This window comes from Nylanderia fulva, unplaced genomic scaffold, assembly GCF_048542155.1.
Source record: "Nylanderia fulva isolate GAGA-0341 unplaced genomic scaffold, ASM4854215v1 Scaffold26, whole genome shotgun sequence".
Taxonomy (NCBI): Eukaryota; Metazoa; Arthropoda; class Insecta; order Hymenoptera; family Formicidae; genus Nylanderia; species Nylanderia fulva.
Window position 1 is genome coordinate 843,959 of NW_028190325.1, and position 22,646 is coordinate 866,604.

The 22,646-nt window shown below is 39.0% G+C and overlaps 2 protein-coding genes across 2 annotated transcripts; one reads left to right on the forward strand and one right to left on the reverse strand.

Moving 5' to 3' along the window:
• The first annotated feature begins 1,415 nt into the window (after window positions 1-1,415).
• LOC114939089 (uncharacterized) lies at window positions 1,416-4,838 on the forward strand. The gene is made up of 2 exons (XM_029313325.2): window positions 1,416-1,876; window positions 2,948-4,838. The coding sequence occupies exon 2, from the start codon at window positions 2,948-2,950 to the stop codon at window positions 3,179-3,181; it is 234 nt and encodes a 77-aa protein (XP_029169158.1). The 5' UTR covers window positions 1,416-1,876; the 3' UTR covers window positions 3,182-4,838.
• On the reverse strand, window positions 3,857-22,474 carry LOC114939086 (uncharacterized). Its single transcript, XM_029313321.2, has 8 exons — window positions 21,756-22,474; window positions 14,724-14,948; window positions 13,859-14,436; window positions 8,623-8,800; window positions 7,877-8,011; window positions 6,959-7,439; window positions 6,282-6,561; window positions 3,857-5,952 (listed from the first exon to the last, which is right to left on the reverse strand). The coding sequence occupies exons 2-8, from the start codon at window positions 14,944-14,946 to the stop codon at window positions 5,581-5,583; spliced, it is 2,247 nt and encodes a 748-aa protein (XP_029169154.1). The 5' UTR covers window positions 14,947-14,948; window positions 21,756-22,474; the 3' UTR covers window positions 3,857-5,580.
• Window positions 22,475-22,646: the final 172 nt, after the last annotated feature.

Sequence of the window (22,646 nt, forward strand, 5' to 3'; positions counted from 1 at the left end):
ATATTATTTGAAATATTCTTAATCGTGATAACAAAAAACAGTCTTATAAATAGACATTTGCATGCAGTACCCTTTACAAGTTTGGAAACACTTTACATTTATACAAAAAATCTGCACAGATCTGTCAAAAGGATCCTCTTAATTTAAAAGAAAAATTCTTTAAAGAAATATTCTTTAATTAGATATTCGTAACATGGTAGAATATAAACTTAATGGGATGTTTTTTATCAGTATATTATTTGAAATATTCTTAACAATTACATGGCAGCGATCTGTCATAAATAAAAATGTCATTTAAATATTTTACGATTTATTGCTACAAAAAATCTAGACAGATCGCTGCTATACGATTGATTAACTGTAAAATGTGTTTCCAAACTGATGGAGGGTACTGTATTCCGAGAAAAAATTGAAGAAAATGCGACTTGAAGATACCTGTTTGCAAAAGATGAATTTCTCATCTTGCGAGATCGCCGTTCGAAAAATACCAGCTCTCGGACGAAAGAGTTTTCGCCCCTGCGGGTTACGCAACGCGGGATCTCTATATCGCGCATCTGCATCTGCGGATGTCTGTTGGTCGGTTCACGGACGGGCCAATTCAGCCAATTTACTCGATTCCCTCGGCTCTGGCTACAATGGACCGCCACGGTGCGGCCTGGCGTTTTTCGTCTTCGGCATAAGGAATACACAGATGTCTCGGATTAAATACGCGTCACTTAAGGCCAACTCTGCCCGCGTGTTTTATTGTCATAACTCATTCACCAAAAAATGCATCCCCGCATACATAAGGAATATCGAGATACTGAATGCCCTATCGTTTTTTTGAAACCGCCCGTATCCTAACGAACAATGAAGAGAAATTAATTCTGCTCGATAGAATGAAAATATTCTCATCTGACTTATTAATGTTTATTTATTCACTTAATGTTATGCACAATTCTCTGCAACGTGTTATGTTGATTATTTCATCCTCTATTTTTTCCTCTTATTATATGCAGTCTTTTGTAAAAAAAATAAAAAAAATAAAATAGAAAAATTCTTTATGTTGATTGTGAATCATATACAATCTGGAATATATAATTTAAAGTCGAGGAAATAAAATATAAAAATTTTAATTTTTTTATCCCTATATATATTGAGATCGGCTGCTGCAACTCTATGTTTTACGAATGCAGAGTCAAAACTAATAATAGTAGCAATAAAGAAATAAGAATTAATTTCTCTGCGACGCATTTGCAATTCAGAGAGACCGTTCGTGACGTTATGTTGAAATAAACGGTTACACAATTGAGCTTGATTATATATCTCTTCACTGAAACATGATTGTAGACGACGAGGAACGACACGGCTATAATAATACTGTAAATGCGCATAAAACGGCTCGTAAACTCTGCAAGCATCGATCGAAAGCAGTCCGCAACGTCTCGCTCAATGTCGGAATCCTGGTAGAGAGACACGCGAGTGTACCTCGAATAAAATTCGTCTTGACGGAAAAACCGGAAGTCGCAAAACGGACCCCCGCGAATCGCTCGATCGTTCGACAAGAAGAGGGCGAGAGAGAATGAAAGAGGTGGATACCCCTTGGTTGTCCCCTTGCGTCCCCCTGTCCCCCTCCCATATGGAACTTGGCCACATGTAGGTTCCGGACACGACCAGAGGGGGGAAAAGTCATCGCGGGGATCCAGCTGATGGTCGACGCGTTGGTCGGGCTTCCTCAGTTATTGTTGGACCACGCGCTGGCTCGGATTGCGCGAACGTCTCGTCTGGGCAAATCCGGCCAGGCAATTTGGAAATTTTGCGGAAGTGGTCCAGGCGGCGACCTCGACTCCTTGGATCGCGAGAAATCTGCGGAAACCGAGAAGGAGGTGAAGCGAAGGTATGAGAAATCATTACATGATGAATTACCCGCGAAGCGAATGATTTCGGTTAATTAACTAACGGGACGATAATTAGATAACGGGGGTTTGGGATAATGGATAATAGATTTTTCCCTCCCTGTGTCAATAATCGTTGAAATGTTAAATTAGGTTCGCGGTTTACTCTCGTGAAATGCGATCTTGTTCGCGCGAAATTATTGCGGACGTACAAGCAATTTTATTGAATTTTTTTTCAATAATAAATAAAGTTAGCAATTTTAGCTACTTAATGTTAGTTAATCGTATTTGTTGACTTTTTTGTTACAATTATAATTACTCATATATATATGAATATGTCATATTATCCATCTATCTCAATTATGCAATGTAATTAGCTATTGTAATTGATTGTAATTAACCGTTGTTAGTCAGTGAGTAATTAAAGAATAATAAAAAATGAAGAATGACAATTGCGATGTCGCGATCATAGGTCATATTAGATCATTGAACTTCGCGCTGATTAAAGTGACGCAGGGGTGACGCAAAATCTGACGATGGGGATGGGCATCCTTAGTAACAGTGTAATGCCGTTCGAGTATTGATTTCAGACACAAGGTTTAGGGTAGCGTTACATGTGTCTACAACACGTCCTGCAAACATCGGTCATATACTCGTGTATAAACCCCCTCTGGGATTTCCTTCCGCACGATTGCAAGCCAATCTGACTATAATTAAAACATATGCCACATTGAAGGATGCAAAGTCAAATAATTCTTCATAATTATAAAAGTCTCACATTGTTTTCCTTTTTTGTAAAATAATTGCAATATTATTTACTGTTTTTATATTCAACAAATTCACCATTTTCAATTATAAATTATCGATATGTGTATACAGTGTGTTTTAATATTTGAGATCATTTGCATTTTACTGTGTAATAGTACTGTGTAATACTTAAAAGTATATTTTATTCTCACGTGTTGTTTAATTTTAAAAAATTCTCGCACTATCATCGATCCCGAGATCTCTTCCCAGACTCTTGGGAGAGTCCCAAGGAGGCAATGACGAATCACTCGATCGCGACTTTACAGATGATACCGGATACAGAGGCGGTGTGTCAGACTTCCGAGGCTGCGGTTGATAGCGGCGACGATATGTACGAGAAGATCAAGGACCGGCCGGAAAAGGAAGTGGCATCGGTCACCGCCTGGAAGCGATATCAGCGGCTGGTGGCCGCGATAGAGTCTCGGGGCGGCGAGTTCAACCGGAAGTCCCTGATCGAGGCGATCTTCCGCGGCAGCGATCTCGTCTATGCCAGTCATTGATCGGCGGGATCAATCGGAACGGGAATTCTCTCGTGCAATCTCATGTCGATCGACACCAAAGTGCCAGTATCGAGTCGCGAACGAGCAGTGGCGTAGAATTTGCGTGTCGCAAAAATCGAGAAAAAATCGTAGCGCTTCTTTGAATCTTCTCCGAGTGTCCGAGTATCTGTATACTTTTGCGAGTGTATAAGAAAATGATATTTACATGAATCCTTCATATATCGAAATGATAAAAAATTACGAGCAATTATTTTACTTTGTAAAAGATCTCTATAAAAGGTTAATAGTTGCTCATTAGAAGATAGCAATTATTCACGCAATCATTTATCGCTCACAAAGATTAAAAATTCATTAATTGAAATTTTATTCTGTAAGTAGATATACAATATGTAACGCCATTCACATTCTTATTATTCTTCGATGTTATGAAAATTTTTATTATGTAATGACGTTAAAAAAGTAGGGTGTAAGAGCAGTTTAACGCGGGCATGTGGCTGTGTATTATAGTTCGACGTCGCAGGTGCATTTATTTTTAGACTTTATTTAGTGAGGAGAATTTACTGGTTCCGGGAGGCGAATGCTTTCGTAGGTCTATACATGTAAAATGGATATTATTACATATATACGGATGTCCTTGGAGGAGAAGAAACGAAGCCAAGTCTTTTTGTGGGACACATACGCGTTGTCATTAACATTCAAATCTAAATTGCATTAACACGTTATTATTATCTACATATTTTCAAGTAGAAAAGAAACTAAATAGCTATGTAATGGGAGCAAAAATATATATATATATATATATATATATATATAGGTACAGCGAGAAAGACGAAAGTAAAGACAGCGTAAGTCGCCTCGAGATGTGAAATCTTTCGAAAATATGAAATTATTACCTTCGACGAAGAGATACACCAGGTGTTTAATATAGAAATCTTCGTAATAGTCCACTTAAAAAGTAAAACATTTCCGGCGATTTATGCGATTCGTGAATGTAAATTAACGCGAGCGAACACACCGTGTTTCTACGCCACTGGCTAACGCAATCGTAGATAGAGATACGATCAACAATGCCAAACCGTGTATTACTAGTCAGCATAATAAATCGCAGATAGAGTAGGATAGATCGTTTAATTAGGCAATTATGGCAACGCGGCGACGATTACGGCGTCTCTATCATGCGACAGATGATGGAGGGCGTGTCTGTAATCTATCACATGAGCTCATGTGACATTGCTATGCTCGAATCTTGCCAGTAACATTTATTAAGTGTGATAGAAAAAAAAGAAAAAAAAACAATACGCGAGGAAGACCAAAGTTAATTAATTATGTAAACATAAAATGATTACATTCTCGAGAGATTAAGATGTAATTCAACGATATGTAGATATGCGTAAGCAGTGGTCTCTTAAATATTGCAAATGAGAAACGATTTGAATAAATTTAATAAAGTAAATTATATACATGTTTATCTCTTTCAGCGTCGTGTCCTATTACCAAGTTATAATTAGTTTTTTTTTTTACACATCTTCAAGCAAAGATATTAAGTTTTTTTTATACTTTGACACAATTTTTTAGCCTTGCCGTGCCAAATGAGATGAAGAGGCGACTGCTGAAACTCTTTTGTATAAACCCAGAAATAAAATATATTTGCAATTAATTTATACAATCCGTTCGTCATTTTTCCGCAACACTCATCAGATGCATCGCGGAGCAACGCGATGCATATAATTGTATACACATAATCGTTAATATTAAATATTACGATACAAATATACAAAATATATACAAGTAACGTTCATAATAATCGACTCCTTGTCGACTCCGAGAAACAAATCCGCTACGTATTGTAAAGTATTTTACAGGAGCCTTTATACAAAAATAAGCACGTGACGCTGTGTGCGCGAGCGAGCGTCTACGGTAATTACATTTACATTCATTCATAAATCATCGATGACAGCTGGAATGAATAAGTCGCGAGTCTGGAAATGCGACTTGTTTAAAAAAAACATACATGTTTACGTAGAAAATTTAGATTTCATATTGAACGAGAGAGGCCAGTTCCTTGAAAACACGTGCCGGCTGTATGAATATTCATATCGATCATTTTCTCTATTAATATTATTAATATTAAATACGTTAATATGTTAATGAGAATCGAAATTGTCATATGACTCTAAATGTTGTTTTAATTTAATTCTTCAGAATGTTTGATTATATTATGACACTTTTTCTTTAATCGCACATGCACGCACGAGAGTACTCTATTTTCTCCTCTGGAATAAGAATAACAACGTTTACTGGTCGCGGTGAAGGAAATTTCGATAATTATTTACTAACACGCCGTTGCTATATCACAAGGATACAAATAATACAGTCTTTCTATCGAGCTACTATAGGTCTCATATGAATTCCGTGACGAAGATCTTCTTGAAGTCGGGCGCCGAACCGCCGATGTCGTGCTTGCATATGTCACCATTGTCGAGATAGCTCACGTTGGAGTTCTTCAGGATGCTCTTCAGGCTCTCCATCGACAGGTTCGGCAGCTTCTTCAGGGCGGTCAGTTTGTCCAGGTCGTTCATCGAGTAACCAGGTCCGATCCTTTTAGTCTTCAGATGGTAGGACTGGATGCTGGGTTTCGTGTCTCCCGGTTTCACGGCGCGTTTCTTCATCTCCTCTCGATCCTCCGCGCCGTTCTCTATGATACGCGGCGTGAAAGATCGCATGTTGACCTTTACCTCCCCGCAGGCGCGCTTCGAGGGCAGTAGCTCCACCTGCAAAGCAAAACGTTCTCACGATTGCGGGATTACGTAAGTAACGCGCCTTTATCGTCGCGCGAAAAGGCCGACGAAACGCTACGTCAGCGATGAGCATTTTTCTCTATCCCGATGCAATTTTCTCGTATCGTGAAAGTGCCTCCGGTTCGCTTTACCTCTCGCATTTAACATCAGAACCAACTATTTTTCTCAGCAAAATTAAGATAAAAAATAGACCAGAGTCGCGCCGAATAAAAAAATAATGCACTTGATTAATTTCACTATTTTAGGATTTAACGAGAGAATCTTAAAGGGTTGAAAAGTCTGTAAAAATTCGCAGAAATTACCTTGGTTCCTTTACGCTGGAAATATTCGAAATCGTCATTAGCGACTGTGGTAACCGAGCAACAGCTTCTGCTTCTGCTCCTGCAGGAGCTCATGGTGTCAAAGTCGCCGTTCTCCAGGTCGCAACTTTCATCATCGGAGCTGTCGTATCCGTCGCAATGTCCCATCCTGTCCCGACTATCTCGTCTTTGAAGAAGATTCTGATGAAGAGTCTGTTGAAGATTCTCTCTGTCGTCTTTCTTCAAATTGTAAGTCCTCGTGTCGAGCATAGGTCGGTGACATCTAAAAAGGCACAAGATTTTATAATTAATTGCTTATATCTATAACAATTAATTGCTTATATCTATAAAATATTAGGAATTATATAAGAGCTATAAAATAACGGCGTGGAAATAATATCGATTGAACAATATGTCAACGAAGATGTTCATCTGATAAGTTTGAGAATTGATGAAAGAAAGGCCGCTCGAGACGAATGTAGGTCATGCCGTGTGTATGATGCACATCGAAACCCGCATTTTGAATAATTTATAAGAAACTTAGCGTCTCACTTTCCACTCTACGCTCTTGCCGTACATCGTGACGACGGCTTAATGGCACCTGGTAAAAGTGAAGGTATATATACACGCCAAAAGAGAAGTGCAAAGTCGGCCGATGGTCGATCGGTCGAGAGCGATACCTGACGTGGTCGAAGCTCTGATTCCTGCGCAGAACGTTTCTAGGATAATGCTGCTCCTGCAGGTCGTTCTCCAGCCCGACGATCAGACTCTCCAGACCCAGGACGCTTTTCGCGTGTCGTCTGAACGATTCCTCGCGAATCTCCTCTTTGGTGATCTGGTGCTTCCAGTTGCTCGCGGGGTCTTCCAGCTGCACCAGATTCTCCATGTTCTGTCCGAAAATGTCGGTGCTGCCAATCTTCCGACGATTCCCGACGAGCTCGTGCAGACTCTCGTTCGGTCTAGGTCGTCTGCTGTGCTGCTGCGAGTCCGTCGGGGTTCTTTTAGATGACGACTCAGGCATTTTATCCTGACGCGGCTCGAAGGTCGAACTCGTGAAGGACGACAATTCCGCTGGCAGAGACGTGTAGTTGCCGTCCTCGTTCACGGGTTGCGTCCTGGGATAGTGCTGCTGAATTCCCATGTTGATCGTGCCGGTTTTCCCTGCGAACCCAAATGCAATTCGAATAAATAGAAATAATCGCATTACGAAAACCAGTTATGATTATTGTAATTTCAGCAGATACTCGTGATTGAACGATCGTAATCTTTTCGTCAGATTTACTCGACAAGGGAAACTGTCACGATTCGTGAAAGCGCCGCTTTCGGGAATATCGAAACGTATTTTCATGTTATAAGGTGACCTGTAACATTCGATATACCCGACGCGGTGGTAGTGGATTAGAGACGCCGTTACGAGCGCAAGAGATGGTTTTCGCCTCGGACTTTCTAACATGCCAAGGCTCTCGCGAGGCGAGCGCATTAGCGAAGCCGCGCAAAACATTTGCAATTAACAATATAAGCCGGGAGTGGAAAATTATCGGTCGATCGGAACATTTGAAGCGTTGTTAAATCACGCTGACATCCGCTCGATCGCTCACCTCTGTTCTGGTGGCTGTGCAACCTTCCGTAGAGGCTTCCGTTGGTTAGGGGGAACTTCAGCCCGTGATTCAGGTTCAATTGCAGCTTGTACTCGGTGTCCTGCTCGAAGTGTCGGAATTTACCGTCTATACCGCCTGAAAGGAAATTTCGTTATAAAAAATTCTTCGATCGCGACAAATAAACGCGGTTTAATAAATGAAAATGTGAACAAATTTATTTTTCTAAAGGAAAATCAATTGTAAAATATCTATTGAAGTTGTTTCAATAGATTTCTAAATTCGCTAAATTTCGACAGATTTTACTTTTCATTATCGCATTAATTTAGACCGGAAAATCAGAAAGTGTTGCGAGAAACACGCAAAGTCACGTTTGATCCCATAAAGAAAATTCACTGACGATTGTGGGGATTTCGCGGGAGAATTGCACGTGAAATCGCGTATAGACAACTTGCGTATACGCGTTGCAAAACGAAAACACGACCGAACGAATCGCTCGAACGCGCGTCGTTAACGAGAAAAATTGCTGGTTGTCGCCGGACAGAAGGAAAACCAGGATTATTATTGTACAATGGGCGTCTTACTTTCCCACGCACGGCGCACGGGTCAGTGTGTTTTGCTTAAACGAAGAAGAATGGAAATCGCGTCCCCGTGTGCATGTTACGAAATAAAATGCTATAGAGTTTGCGCGCGAAGTCTCTGCTTCCGCGATGGGAAGAAAGGAAAAAAAAAAAGAAAATGACACGCACCATGCGACAGCCTTCTCTGATCCTGCTTTGTGTAGACCTTGGCCACGTATCGGCAGAACATCTTGTCGAAGAGAGCCAGGAAAACCGGAAGCAAGGTGTCCTTCATCAGCGGCAGCCACGTCGCCAGATTCTGGGGCGTGCAAAAATTCCTCAGGAGGCTCGGTCTGATGGAGATAATCTAGGAAGTCGTGTTTCCAATTAATTTCCATATCCCGGGGATAATTTAATCAAATTTAAATACACTCATCAATTTTATAATATGTAACGCAGCGCAATATCGTGGTATAATATAAGTATAATAACGTGTATTATTATATATAGACATTATAGAGCGTATAATATCTTGATCATCGATTACGCTGAAACGTTTAATAACGCTCATCGAGAGAGCGATAATCATTAATCAAATGTTGCCATTATACGGTTGAATATATCTAGCAAAACGGTATCCCGAAGCAATCTGTTGCGAGCACAGCACGGTTTAATGCAAGGTAATGCAACGCCTGAGTTAGGTATTTTAGATCGTCGCGCTGCGGCAAACGGGCTTTTCCTCGCGCTAATAAATTTCACCAGAAATCGTGTCAAGAGAAGACGGTGCGTTCTGAAATCGGGTCCAGCTTTCGCCGCGGAAGAATCCTAGTATACGTCGAATGTTCGAATTGGGTCAATTACACACGCGGCTAATTGTTCGGCGTGCGCGTAGAAAGAAAAGGAAATCATGCCTGACGAACAACGCCCGATAGAAGAAATTCTTTGTTGTAAAGACGTTGACAATAAAAATGAAAAAAAAACTTTCGATTTTAATCATGAATTCGCGCAAGAGCCCCGCGGTGAAAATCCCGCCGTCGCGCTTTCAAAAGTACGCGCGCGATACGCAATTTTACATGAGTTTGCACGCGCGTAACTGTACGCCAATCTCTCTTTCTCTCTCTCTCTCTCTCGTCATCAGTTATTATAATGTCGTTCAAAAGTGCGCGAACGATTGGTGATACATTCATCAATCAAAGTCGGCTGCATTCTCTTAGAAAAGTACGCGCCAGATTACTTCGTTGCAACGCTTTTAGAAAATTTCACGCATTTTTTTTACACTTAATAATTGTGGAAATTTTTTCACTCGAGTGGATTGACATTTTATTTTTAAATGATTTACGAGCAAGTGAATCAACTATGGATTCATTCAGTTATTCAACATTAAAAGAAAATATTCTATTCAATGTACATAGAGAGAGTTTTCTCTCTTAGAATTTACTCTGAAAATCACATGATAATCATGGGACAATACAGTATTGGAAGAATATATTTTGTAAGACTTTCTCAGATTAATATTTACTATATACAATGAAAAATGTTAATATTTATCACAATAAGATATAAAATATGTTGGATTAATTTTACTATGTACACATTAATATTTTTTATTATGGTAAATATTAATCAGAGAAAACCTTACAACATTTTTTAAATATGGTCCCACAATTACGATGATTTTCAAAGTGAATTCTAAGAGAAAATTCTCTCCGTGTATCATTTAACGTTTTATTTGTTGTATAAATTGATCATTTGGTGCGACAATAACACAACTTAAAAATAAAAAAATGTTTGAATCATTAGCATAGGAGAGAAAAGTTGCTACATGTAGGTACTATTATTAAATCATGTTTTCTGAAAAATTACAATTTTTTAATTATATCATTATTTCAGTAAATGAGCGAAATGTTAAGTTTATATTATCATAAAACTATGTAGAAAAAAAAGTCTATTATATCACTCGTAAAAATTTAAAATTATATATAACGTAACACAATATTATAAAACAAATTTTACATATAAATTATACTTGTGAATTTTTGGAACATATATAAATGAGTGTCTTTAGAAGAGATTGGAATATAATTATCTATAAAATTGGAACGCGTTTCGCTTTCAAGGTAATCCATTCGCGTATAAATAATTGCACGTATTTACAAGGTTTACGCAATTTTTGGCAAATTCTTCAAAAATTCTCAAGATAATAAAATGATCGTTAATCATCGAATAGCAAGGCCTCTAGCTCTTTCGGTGCTGTTGCCTAGCGCCGTATATTTTTCTCTCGTTCGCGCGAAACGGTACAACGTGCGATAGATACTCGGTTACGTGAGTAACGGCCGGTCTGATCCACGATATGAAATCGAAACTAGTTGTATATACCTTAATTAGAGAATAGAGCGGCACTCTCTATAATGTACGGCCCGTGCACGCGTATCGTATACGTGTGTAAGGTGTACGCGCAATTCTCGACCCCCGTCTCTTTCTTTCTTTCCCGAACATATTTTGCTTCGATTGGCGCGTTTGGTTGCCACAATCATAAATTTTTCTGTTATATTTCACTTCTTTTAATTCAATTCTCCTGATTCCTATCAATAATAAATGCGTGTTCCTTTTTACTTCTATTTTATATAATTAAATTATTCAATGCGAACACTTTGTCAGATCCTCCAAAGATCTCTATCTCTCAGGAAGTAATTAAAAAAATAAAAAATAATTTATTTTATATTTTATATAATTTCGTGGTAGAATTAATGCAATAATACTTTATTATTTGTTTTCTTTCTCATTAAAGCGGTCATTTATGTATTTCAATTTTCTTAATTTCTTCTATTTGTTGTACTTTTATCTCGTATTCTGCAAGTTAATTTATATTTATCTCGAATATATGGCATTGATTGCTCCGCGATAAAAGTTGTATTTTTCTCTCCTTCCCTCTCCATTTCGCGTACGTTCTTTCACTCTATTTTTGCAATTTGTTCCCCGTTTTACCGATCCATGAGTTTCTCCATCGCTGATTCTAGTCATGCTAACTCGCGCTGAATTCCGAACAAGCATTTTACTTTAATTGCCGCTAGAAAACGCGAGCCGGACACGGTTTTCGCGTCTGTTTAAAAGTGCGATCGACGTCGATTTGGATCGATTTGGAGTCTCGATAATATAATTGCCTAATATGCCCGAGAAACCATCGGGGCTCAAAGATTTCTCAACAAATTGCGAATTCTCAGATTGAACTGGTGATCAGATGAGATCTGCACTTAATCTTTTAAAAGAGACGGTTTGTAAAAAAAAGGGTACCAAAGAACTATCAATCTCGCCGATCTTAATCTCGCGCTTGTCAAAATATTTTTTTTCTTTTTTACGCGATTTTGTAATTAAAATCTACCTATATCGGCGATATTTAGTTTAATCGTTAGACGAAAGCACAAACGAGTGTAACGGCCGTCACGCTGCTTGCACGCAAAGAGAACGGTGTTTATTTCAACGAACGGTGTTCTCCGATAATTATTTCTCAAGTGAGCAACACAAACCTTGCGCGAATTTGTGCGGCGAATCGGTTCGATTGCATAACCGTATCCATATACGAGATAGTCCTGGTCAATCAGCTGAAACGTGCGATGATTCATAGAGTCGTTAATGTGAGATATTTATTGATGATGGGATAACGAATAATGTATTTTGATCTTTACGCTTCAGTGTCGCGATTTTTCTTTGCGCGAAATCGCGTACGCCCACTCGGTCTAATCTAATTGATCGTTTCTGCACGCATAGTAAAATAGTATATGCGTCATGCGTATAATATAGACGCGATCGTTAATATTAATGACGAAGATCGTGGAAGTTTCTCTCCGTGTGTGGGACGACTTTTTGTGGAATGAAATCCTTAATTCGGCGATTAAGGTCATCGTCCGAGGAATAAAACGACGCTTTCGAATTTTATTTTATCGTCGAATCGATTACCCTTTATCGATTCAGTTCCCTTATGATTTTCGAAAGCGAGGACCTTACTTTCTCGACGGAATTTATGGTAACAAAGCCTCTTTCTCGCTTCCGGATAACGCGAATGCTGCCAGTGACCTCGCATCCGGTTTGCGCTCGCTCGAGCGCGAGAATCCTCTCGGCTATGATGTAATTGTATAAATGTAATTGCTGCGACGAGGTGACCGGACAATTCGCTCGAGCACCGCGTCGGAGAGATACGATGACATTTTCAGGGACGATTTGTCTCTCAGAGAATAAAAAGAAGATATCATTGTGAAGCTTGTAGAGAGACACTTTTTCAAAATATAAGATATGTCATATGTTTATGTATTGTCTGACATATAAATATATATGATTATAAAAAAATTATATCTCTCGAAATTATGCTTCGGACGATGGTATGATACCTAGGGATGATTAATGTAAAATATTCAATCTTAAAAAAAAATTAATAACTGAATCTATTTAAAAAAAACTCTTATTTTTTGCCACACTGATGAGCATAATTGAGGACGGTACAATAAATTGGGTATCTCGGTCATTTTTAACTGTGTAACATTGTTACGGCTGGTTTGACGCGCATAATTTCGAAGATATTGCGAAATATCACCTTTAGACCGAAACGCTGGTGCAAAAAAAATTTCAGGTCTCAGAATAAAAAAGAATTTAATCTAGCAATTATTGCGGAACGTTTAATAAATCTCGCACTTTTTCTAAACCCCCTCTTTCGACGAGTCTCAATCGCGAGCCAACAATTACCTTCGTCGGTTTAATGAGGCCCCGCGATTTGAAAGTAATAATAATAATTAAGCCAATCGGTTTCGATACAGCATTGGACTTTTACAACTTTTCATGTAAACAAGAAATCGCGATTTCACAGCTCAGACCTTCGATTTGGATCGTAATGAGATTATGCTAATGATCAAAACGATTTTCCGCAAACGTGTTTCTTGTTTTATCGCATTAACACTCGACCCGCATGAAAAACAAGCAGCTATTTTGTCGTTTACATATAAGGTATTTTAGATTCTCCATTTAATCCTCGATATAAAAACTTTTCTTTCACGCGATAGTAGGCACTAGTACATAATATAATCTTTAAATTATAAGTTATAAATATGATTATAAATTATTAAAGAATTTGTTAGAAAGAAAGGCGAGGAGAATGCGAAAAAAAATTGGAGCACTTTATATAATAATTAATTCTTTCGCTTTTCTTGGAAAGTACTCGATTAATAACGTGTACAAGTATAAGCGTTATGTTAATAGCGCGCAATCATTTTAATCGCGTTTAATTCATCGTCGATTCAGTAGTGCGGAAACTGATTTTACGCGCTACTGATGTCACGTCATGATTGCGCTATCGAATCCATTGAAAGAATTCAGCGAGAAAATGAAGAGAAAAAGAAATACTAATGATAAATATCTCAGAAACAATTGCGATAATTACCAGAATGGGTAAGTGCTCGAAGATGTAGCAGACAAAGAGTATGCTGTAGACGGTGGATCTGCCGCTCGCCTCGTCCACCTGCACCCTCTTCTTTCTCAAGCATGCCCTGCTGTTGGTCGAGCCGCTGGTGCACGATCCGCTCGAGGGGTCCCAATGCTGCGGATGGCACTCAAACGCGCCCGAAGAGTTCTTGGAGCTCGCCTCCGACAGGTCCGAGACCGACTTGAGCAGTTCGGAGGTCGGCGATCGGCAGACGTTCCTGAAGAGCGCGACCACCACGGCGAGGAAGGACGTGAGGGCCAGCAGGCTTTTCAGCGAATTCACGAAGATCCCGTATTTAAAGGAGATCTCTTGGGCCAAGAAGACGCAGATCTCCGGCTCGAAGTTGAGCACGCCGGTGACGCCGATGCAGGCGCTGATGACGCTTAGACTGACGAGATGGTACTTGAGATGATTCTTGGTAAGATTGACAGCGTCGTCGCGACTGCTGATCGCCGCGAACACGGCGATTGAGGTCAGGGTCAACTCCTGGAGGATGCTCGATGAGTTCAATACCCATACCAAGGTCGAGCATAATTCTGTGTAAAGCAACAGGAAAAGGGATGTTGTTTAAATGCTCGCGATTCGATAATATCATTTTTTGTCGGGCATTTGTATGAATTTTAAAGAGGTATAGGGTTTTACAATTGCACAGGGTATAATTAAATTATGGCACTTAATGATGTGCGATTTATTTTCCATATTATACCGAGGCTAGAAAAAAGTAAAATATAATTATAATTAAATTATGGTACTTAATGGTGTACGATTTATTTTCTATATATTATACTGAGACTAGAAAAAGGCAAAATGTAATTATAATTACCTCCAAAGTGATTCGCTGGACGAATTAAGGTGAGAATCGCGTATAGCAGCAATCCTAATTGATGTGCGAGACTTTGAGAGAGAATCGCGACTGTCAGCACGTCGATTCTTCTTTTCGCGGATGATGATTGATTTTGGTAGATTAACAGAGACCATGACAAGAGCAGAATGCATATCGGTGAACCTACGCATGTGGGTAGCCATTCGCCCACCTCGCTTCGCATCTCTGCGGGAGAAGAACAAAAGCCGTTTACAGTTATTCAAATGATTAATTATGCGGTGATTACGTTTTGCACAATTTTTCAAGTAGGTGGTACCGCATAAGTATCGTCATTACACCATTAAATCTCATTGCTTTCCGAGTTAGGTATTGTATCAATGCATAATATTCAAGGAAAGAGAAAATTCTCCAACCCGCAAATTAAAAAGGTGAAAAAATGAGATTATTAAAAGCAATTTTTTTTTGTAAAATTGTCCCACATCTTTTGTTGTGAATAATAAAAATGATAAATAGCTCATTGTCAGTTTTTACTTTGATTGATTTTCAAGACTTACACAAATGAAAAGAATAGAGTGCAATCATCCTTCCTCAAGAGCTCTCTATAGATGTGTAAATTCAAAGTCTTTGAATATTTTTAATATTCGAGTTGAGACTTTCTTCTCCTTGTAAGTACCGGCGTCTTTACAATAAGCATCTCGTATTGTAGGCGCGATCAATGAAAATGACGACGAGGACAATTCGCATGGAATTTTTCTCGCCGCGCCGGTCGTCCTCTACCGCGGAATGAGGCAGGACAAGTTCCCAGTGAGAGTGGTGCGCGATATCCTAATCTCGATGAAAGCCCGCGTCGTGGCAATTAGCGCGCTGTGTGTCGAATTATATTCGCGCGTGAAGAGACGCAAGCGAATTATTGTTAATCAACGACAGTGGCAGTTATGTATACAGTTAAGTTATTAACGCGAAGAAGGAAACGCCGACGCGAATGTCGCGTCGAAAGAGGGGATGCGACGTTTTCACACGACATATCTCCTTTCCCTATCCTCATTCCTTTGTGGCTCTCTCTTTTTCGTTATTGCTTTACCGAACCCAGAGATTTAAAAAGATTTAAAGAGATTACACAAAGATGACTAATTTAGAGAATTGACTAGAAAACAAGTCATCTTTTTTATTTAAAAAAAATCTTAATGTATTTCTTAATATTTTTTTCTAAGGAAGTTTAAGTCTTTTTAATTAATAATTCAATTATTTATCTACAAATATGGCCAATTTTTATGTTATAATTAAGCCTTAATCTTAGGAAAGAATCGACAGATATACCGCACGCTCGATTTTTTTATTGAAAAAATAAATAATTTCTCTGTTTTATTCTTGTATAAGGTTTGGGCGCGTTCTCCATCTCTCTCTATCCGATGCTTCTCATATTGTACAACGTCGAGGCAACTTTCTATTCCGCGCAGTTTGTTGACGTCGCGGTCTAATTTATCGTTCAAGTCAATTCGTATCCGCGTGTGCAGCGAATTTCCCTTCCGTCTAAATTGCGAGAAATGGTCCCCCTTGTCGACATATCGGACCCTTACGGGAGTTACGTGTCAGATGCGGACGCAGGAAGAGGAAGACGCGGAAGATCTTTGATCGCGTAACGATATACCGTGCCTTTCGAACGGTATATACATTCTTTTCGCACATTTCGCCACGAGTGATTGCGCGTTTTATTTAATAGAATAACGCGATAAAAGCCGGTTTCGTCGTGGATCTCGTCGTATATTACGCGATTATCGAGATAAAAATATCTGCTGCGATCTTACGGCCATAAAAGAAAATAGGGGAAATACCAACAGCGCCAGTTTTTCTATATAAAAAGAAAAAAGAAAGATCCGGCTGGAGTTATTGTACTTTCACACGGATGATTTTATCGGAAAAACTTAACGAATTTTATGTGTTCGAAAGGAATGCTAAATATAATATATATCTCTTCATCTTCCTAAGTATACATTTCCGAATGCCTACGGATCACGTGCCTTCTTTTCTTTCTCTTGCGGCGCTCGCACTTTCACATCCGAAATGTACGCATTCCGTTCTCGGTCGGTGCGTATAAATTTTTCTGTTAATTTTATAAGTATAATCGTGTACTTTCCTCTGACAAATTGAATAATTGACGATAATGCTAAATAATCCAGACGTAATAAAAAATATATACCAGTATTCGAACTGCAATTGCGGCAAATATGCGCAAGAAGTAGCTTTCAAACCCGGCAGTATTAAAAGACAGTAATTCCAAATCAATTGAAAAATATTTGAAGAAGCTTCTTTGATTTTCGAATTAAAGTTCTAAAAAATGTAAATGAAAAAAACAGTCAATTATAATAATTTAATCTCGAGCGCTTGATTCAGAAAGAATGCAACTTTGTAATTTAAAAATAAGGATCCGAGTTTCTGGAGATTTTATTTATGAAAAACTATAATTCTCTTTCTTCGATTAAATAATATATCATTAAGATTCTCTCAAACACTCGTGTATTCTTTAACTTTGTGCCGCTAACATCATCATCATCTCGCGGCGAAATCATGATTATGCTAAACTGGTTGCGCGAGCGAAAGAAACCGGGTTAATTTTCCCGCGAATAATAACAATGTCTCCCTAGGAAACTAGTCCAATGATTCCGCATCGCTATTATATTCGCGACTCGTGTAATCGACCGGTCGTCGGTTCGTTTCCGCGCTTTTGCGCGGCGGATGTGGGTTATCCCAGAAGGAGAGGAAAGAGTCCGCACGCGGCGGGAGGTGAATCTCGAATGTTTTACGAGGCGTCGCTATAAAAGTCGGCCCAATCGAGTCTTGTTCTTTTAAACATACGGTAAAATTAGAAACCCAAGTCGACGCGTAGTTTACGCGATTTGCCCATCATGCAACCGTTACTCCTCGGACTAAAAATGCTTTTGCGAACGATGCCAGACATGTCCGGTGCATTAGTAGAAAGCGCTGATCTTTTGTACCACAGCTTGAACAAAAGCACACGATTTAATTTCGCGAATGATGTTTAAACGAATATTTCCTGTAAATTTGCGTTATTTATATCAAAAGCAAAATTATATAGAATCCATGGTAAAAAAATACCATCTAGAGGAAAGATAAAAATTACAGCTCAGCTAATAACACTTGTCAAGTTTCAAGATTCTTGTGCATACGAGTGTAATTTTATACTTTCCAATTTTCGAACCAGGTTTCCCATATAATTTACATATGTTTTCATAAATGCATTTGCGACAATTTAATATAAAATATTTAAATTTTGTCTAGTTTTCTATGCTTTTTTCTGCGTGGGAAATATTAAGCGAAACGAGCAAGTAAATTAGCTTGATAGTTTTACATAAAATGTTTTGCGCCGCTTCAGGTTAAAGGTGAATATACATCAAGGTGCGTCCATCGGAATGCATTCAATGCAATCTACAAGGTCTGACTTTTCAACGGAAGGCAGGCGTATCTTCGATTAGACAGGAATGTCGAGAGGTGTTAGTGGCGACCGAGACCAGAAAAACTCGTGGAGGTGAACCTGAATCGTCGAGAGGGATGTTGCTGTTCCGAAGACCGGTGCCCGACCTTGTTTCGGAGGAACCAGACCAGTTTCGCCGATAACATCGCCGCAGAGAAGAATGGTTCCCGCGCAGAATCCTACGCGGTCCAGAATTCTCCAGTTTCTGTTCCAAGTGCGATTCAAAACGACACAGAACTATTGATCTGTATTTTCTCCGCGCATTCAATCTCGTACGCGATATATGTCACAATCAGTTCTCAATAATCGAACCTCGCTAAAAAAACTTTTCCAAGCTGGAACTTTATATAGTAATCGTAATATACAAAACTAATTTTATATATATTTGTAATTCTTCATTGAAATTGCGTTTAAAAATAGATAAATTGTCACGACTTATGATATGAGTTTTTGCCACTGGAATATTGAGTGCATTATTTAATTAATATAAATACCGTACTATATTATCAATAAGAGATATTTGAAAATTCTAAGAATATTCTAAAAGAAAAGATATGACATTCGAATAGCATTTGTAATTAGATATACTGCGTAGATGTAGGACAACTTGTTACGTGAATACATCTAGCTACTTTTTTACTTATATTTACTTGTATCCGTGAGTGTTATGTTGATGACGATAAGTAGAGAATGAAATAGACGAGCGTTTGACAAGTTTAGAAACCAATCGTTAGCCAAAGTGTGTAAACGAACAAGAGATAACTTTCCGTTTAATATAGATATCATTGGCGAATGTCTCGATTAACTTGATCAAAGCGTTGTGTATATAAATAATATTATATGTATGTATAAAATATCTTCCAAGTATTACCGCATATCTTTATTGTACGAATAACTACTTCTATTGATTTTTTAATTTATATTCCCATTTTTAATTTATATTAATTTATATTATATTATATTTTTCATTTAATATTTTTAATTGATGTTGCTATCATTTTGCTCGCGCGTATTATTTCATTATGCATGGAAGTGCGAGTTTCAAAGTTGAAATAAAATTTACATTTATTACTATAAAAATTGAGCAAATTGTGACACTTTTTGTCGAGCGAAAAGTTGACTTTTCTATCTGTCGAAGACATCAGCGAATATATTCGAAGCTCGCATAAACAATGTCCGTACTGATCTGAGCACGTTGACGTGAAAGAGTCGTGCGGCCGAATGTCGCCGGATAAACGCTGTGACTTGAATGCGCGCAACAGCGCGAGTGCGCACAAATGGTGATGATGATCGCGCGGGTGTTTTACAGCGCGAAAACACGACGGAATTACGTTCATCATGATTATGACCTTCGTTCAATTAACGCGCGAGCTGGTACCGAGATGAGCGACGTGTACGGCGCCCACGTGAAAATGATCCGACGTGTCACAACTATTGTCCTCGGTTAAATCCAGGCTCTAACTCGGTCGTGTGAAACTTTTACGATAAACTCCCGCCTACCTCCTCCTTTTCGCGGCTCGCTCTTCTCTCGCTTAATACCCACTCTCGTGAGAAGAATCCGAAGAATGCTGATGACCTCCACCTTGAGATTACATTTGAACTGTCCAACAAAGTATACTGGGACCACCCTCCGAACAGGTAAGATATTGACGACGGAAACTCTTCTGTGAAAATCCTAACTTCGAACATTGTGGATTCTAGACGAAAAATGTCGACGAAAAATGTTCTTTTATTTGCTTTCTTTCCTTTTTCCACGATGAGAGCTCGTTCAGCTTCAGATGAAGATCTTATCGAGAATTTTTTCCAAGGTGATTCTTCTTATACTTATCTCAAGATCTATTTCAAAAACTTAGAAATTTTAACAGGAAATATTAAATTTATTTTTCACTCTTTTAAATCAAGTCTTGGTATCGTACATCGAAAATTCAATTTTGCAAAATAAATGTTCAATTTCTTAGAATCTCTCTTTAAGATATTTGTTGTTGTATGCAAATGAAAAATAAACGTGTTACGTGGGATAGGGAGAGAGAGACATAAAGTTCTATGACCGAGGCGAATTAGATCTTTCTAATTCGAGTCTTGGCACGGACACCGGTCTGCTGCCGTTTGCACCCGGTTACTGCATCGCTGTGTTCCAAGTAGGTTACGAATACGAGCGTGCTTTGAGAAAGTAACAGACACCATCGAACTGTCGTTCCGCTCGCCACGATTAGGCGCGTACACTCGCTAAGATATGATAAAGTTTTTTTAAATACACAAATATATAACTATACCCAAGGTATATTTTGCGACAAAAAGAAAATTTGTTTGATAATAACATATGGAAAATAAAATACTGATATTGCTTTGCTAGAGAAACATCGATTTCAAACTGAGCAAAGAGCAAATGTTAGAAAAACCTGCAATAATCGATTTTCTTTTTTTTTTTTACACTATTTGTAAGTTTGTATTTTTATCTATTTTTCTCTTTTTCTCGGAATGAAGGAAATGTTTCTAACACTTCTGCGCGTGCCAAATTCCTAGAATCGAGTCTTCCACGCGATTTTGAGGCCAGAGAAGAACGGGTTTTGCCTCGCGGATCGCAGAAATTCCGCCATCAATTGCTCGATATATAGTAGCGTCGATTTATGATTTATATGAGAAGTGGGAATGACGTGACTGCACCAAGCTGCATTCTATTCTTATATTCTCTCGCGCGCGTGTGGTACGAGATATTGTAATTACGCGCTCCGCTCGCTATATTGACGCTTTAATGACACGTGCGATTAAAAACTCCGAGACACGGATTATGCGAAATCTCGCGTTGTGCAACGAGAACACAAGTCGCGTTACGCGGCTTGGATTCCGATGCAAATGCACAGGAGATTACGTGCTCGCAAAATTACACGTCTGCCGCGATCGCGATCGCGTAGAAAATACACACGAATACACACGCTTGCGCTATATATATATATATATATATATATATATATATATATATATATACATATTCGAAAAATCCGTATATCGCGTATGTGCAACAATTGTACATATAATATTCCCTCGCGGAGGTGGAGCGGATATTACCGTGAAATTGCGGTACTTGAGCAGCGGTCTTGGAGCGGTGTGTGTATCTGATTGAGGGGCTGCATTTACATTGTTATGCTCATTGAGCGAATTAATGCGCCGTTCATAATCCGACGCAAGGACGCGAGGAAGACACGTCCTTGACGTTCCGCTAATGTGCCCGAGCCGGCGAGTTAGGAATTAGAAAAGATTAGAGATTAGAAGCGAGATATTATATATAAATCACGTGCGCGAATCATTTTCAGACACTTCAAAGTGCAGTGATTTGTCTATGAAAATATTAAAATTCGGAGAATGTGGGAGAGATAGCGGAAACAGTCTACATCATTTGCATTTACATAACTGGAATGCACAGATTTTCAAAGGGTAATTTTGTGGGTCGCAGCATAATAAATGTATCTCGTATACGTAATATATTCGTTCGTTCTCCATTACTACTACTAGCTTATTTATCGTTTTGTTTTCTATTTACTTACTGCCGATTGTCAATGATTACGCGGGACCAGCGTGGAATGTCGCATCGCTAGGATGTGCCTGTGAGATGCGGATGTTTCCGGACGGGTGTCTGATCCTGCCGATGCGATGGTGCCTTTCGAGGTTCTCGCACTTTGGTGTATCCGGTCCTCTTACATTATGTACGAAACTCTCCTCCTGTTTTCATCCACATACGCACCACGTATTTTCGACCCGTGTCTTCAATTTTGATGAGCGGCAGCTGTAGCGGCCATAAACCTAAAGTGTCTTCACTTTACGGGCGAACAGAAGCACCGTTTTAGCACGCACGGCACATCCAATTTCACGAGGAATTTGTTTTCGTTGATTTTTGGTCCACGCGTCGATCGACCGATAGTAGGATCCTCTTGTAACCGAGATGCAGCATTGGTATCGGCGAATAAAAAAAAAACAATTTAAATTGGAAAAATTCGATTTTTAAATTCGAGTAATCGATTTTTGGAACTGGAATTAAATTAATAATTGAAAACACCGTACTGTCTTTTCGAAATGACCGTAAAATCGCAAAGTATATTGCGATAGTGACAGGAAAAAAAAATAACGAGAGTGCCACAATATTTATAAAAGGTTTCTAAACACACTCGTGCGTTCCGGTCGTCGCAGTGTATATCGACAATGAGTAATTGAGTCCGAACGTGACGGAGAACGCGGCCAATACTGCCGCGAGGAAGCCCGAAGCGGGACTGACTGGCAGCCAGGATCCATTTGGGTCAGCAGCACAACGTAGTATACCAAAGACTGCTTCTCGACTATACTATCTGTTACAACACTGAGTGAAGGTGCTATGGTACGTGCATTATAACGGAGCTATCTTCGCCGTTCGTGCGGTTCGGTTTTTCTACCGAGCATCTCTC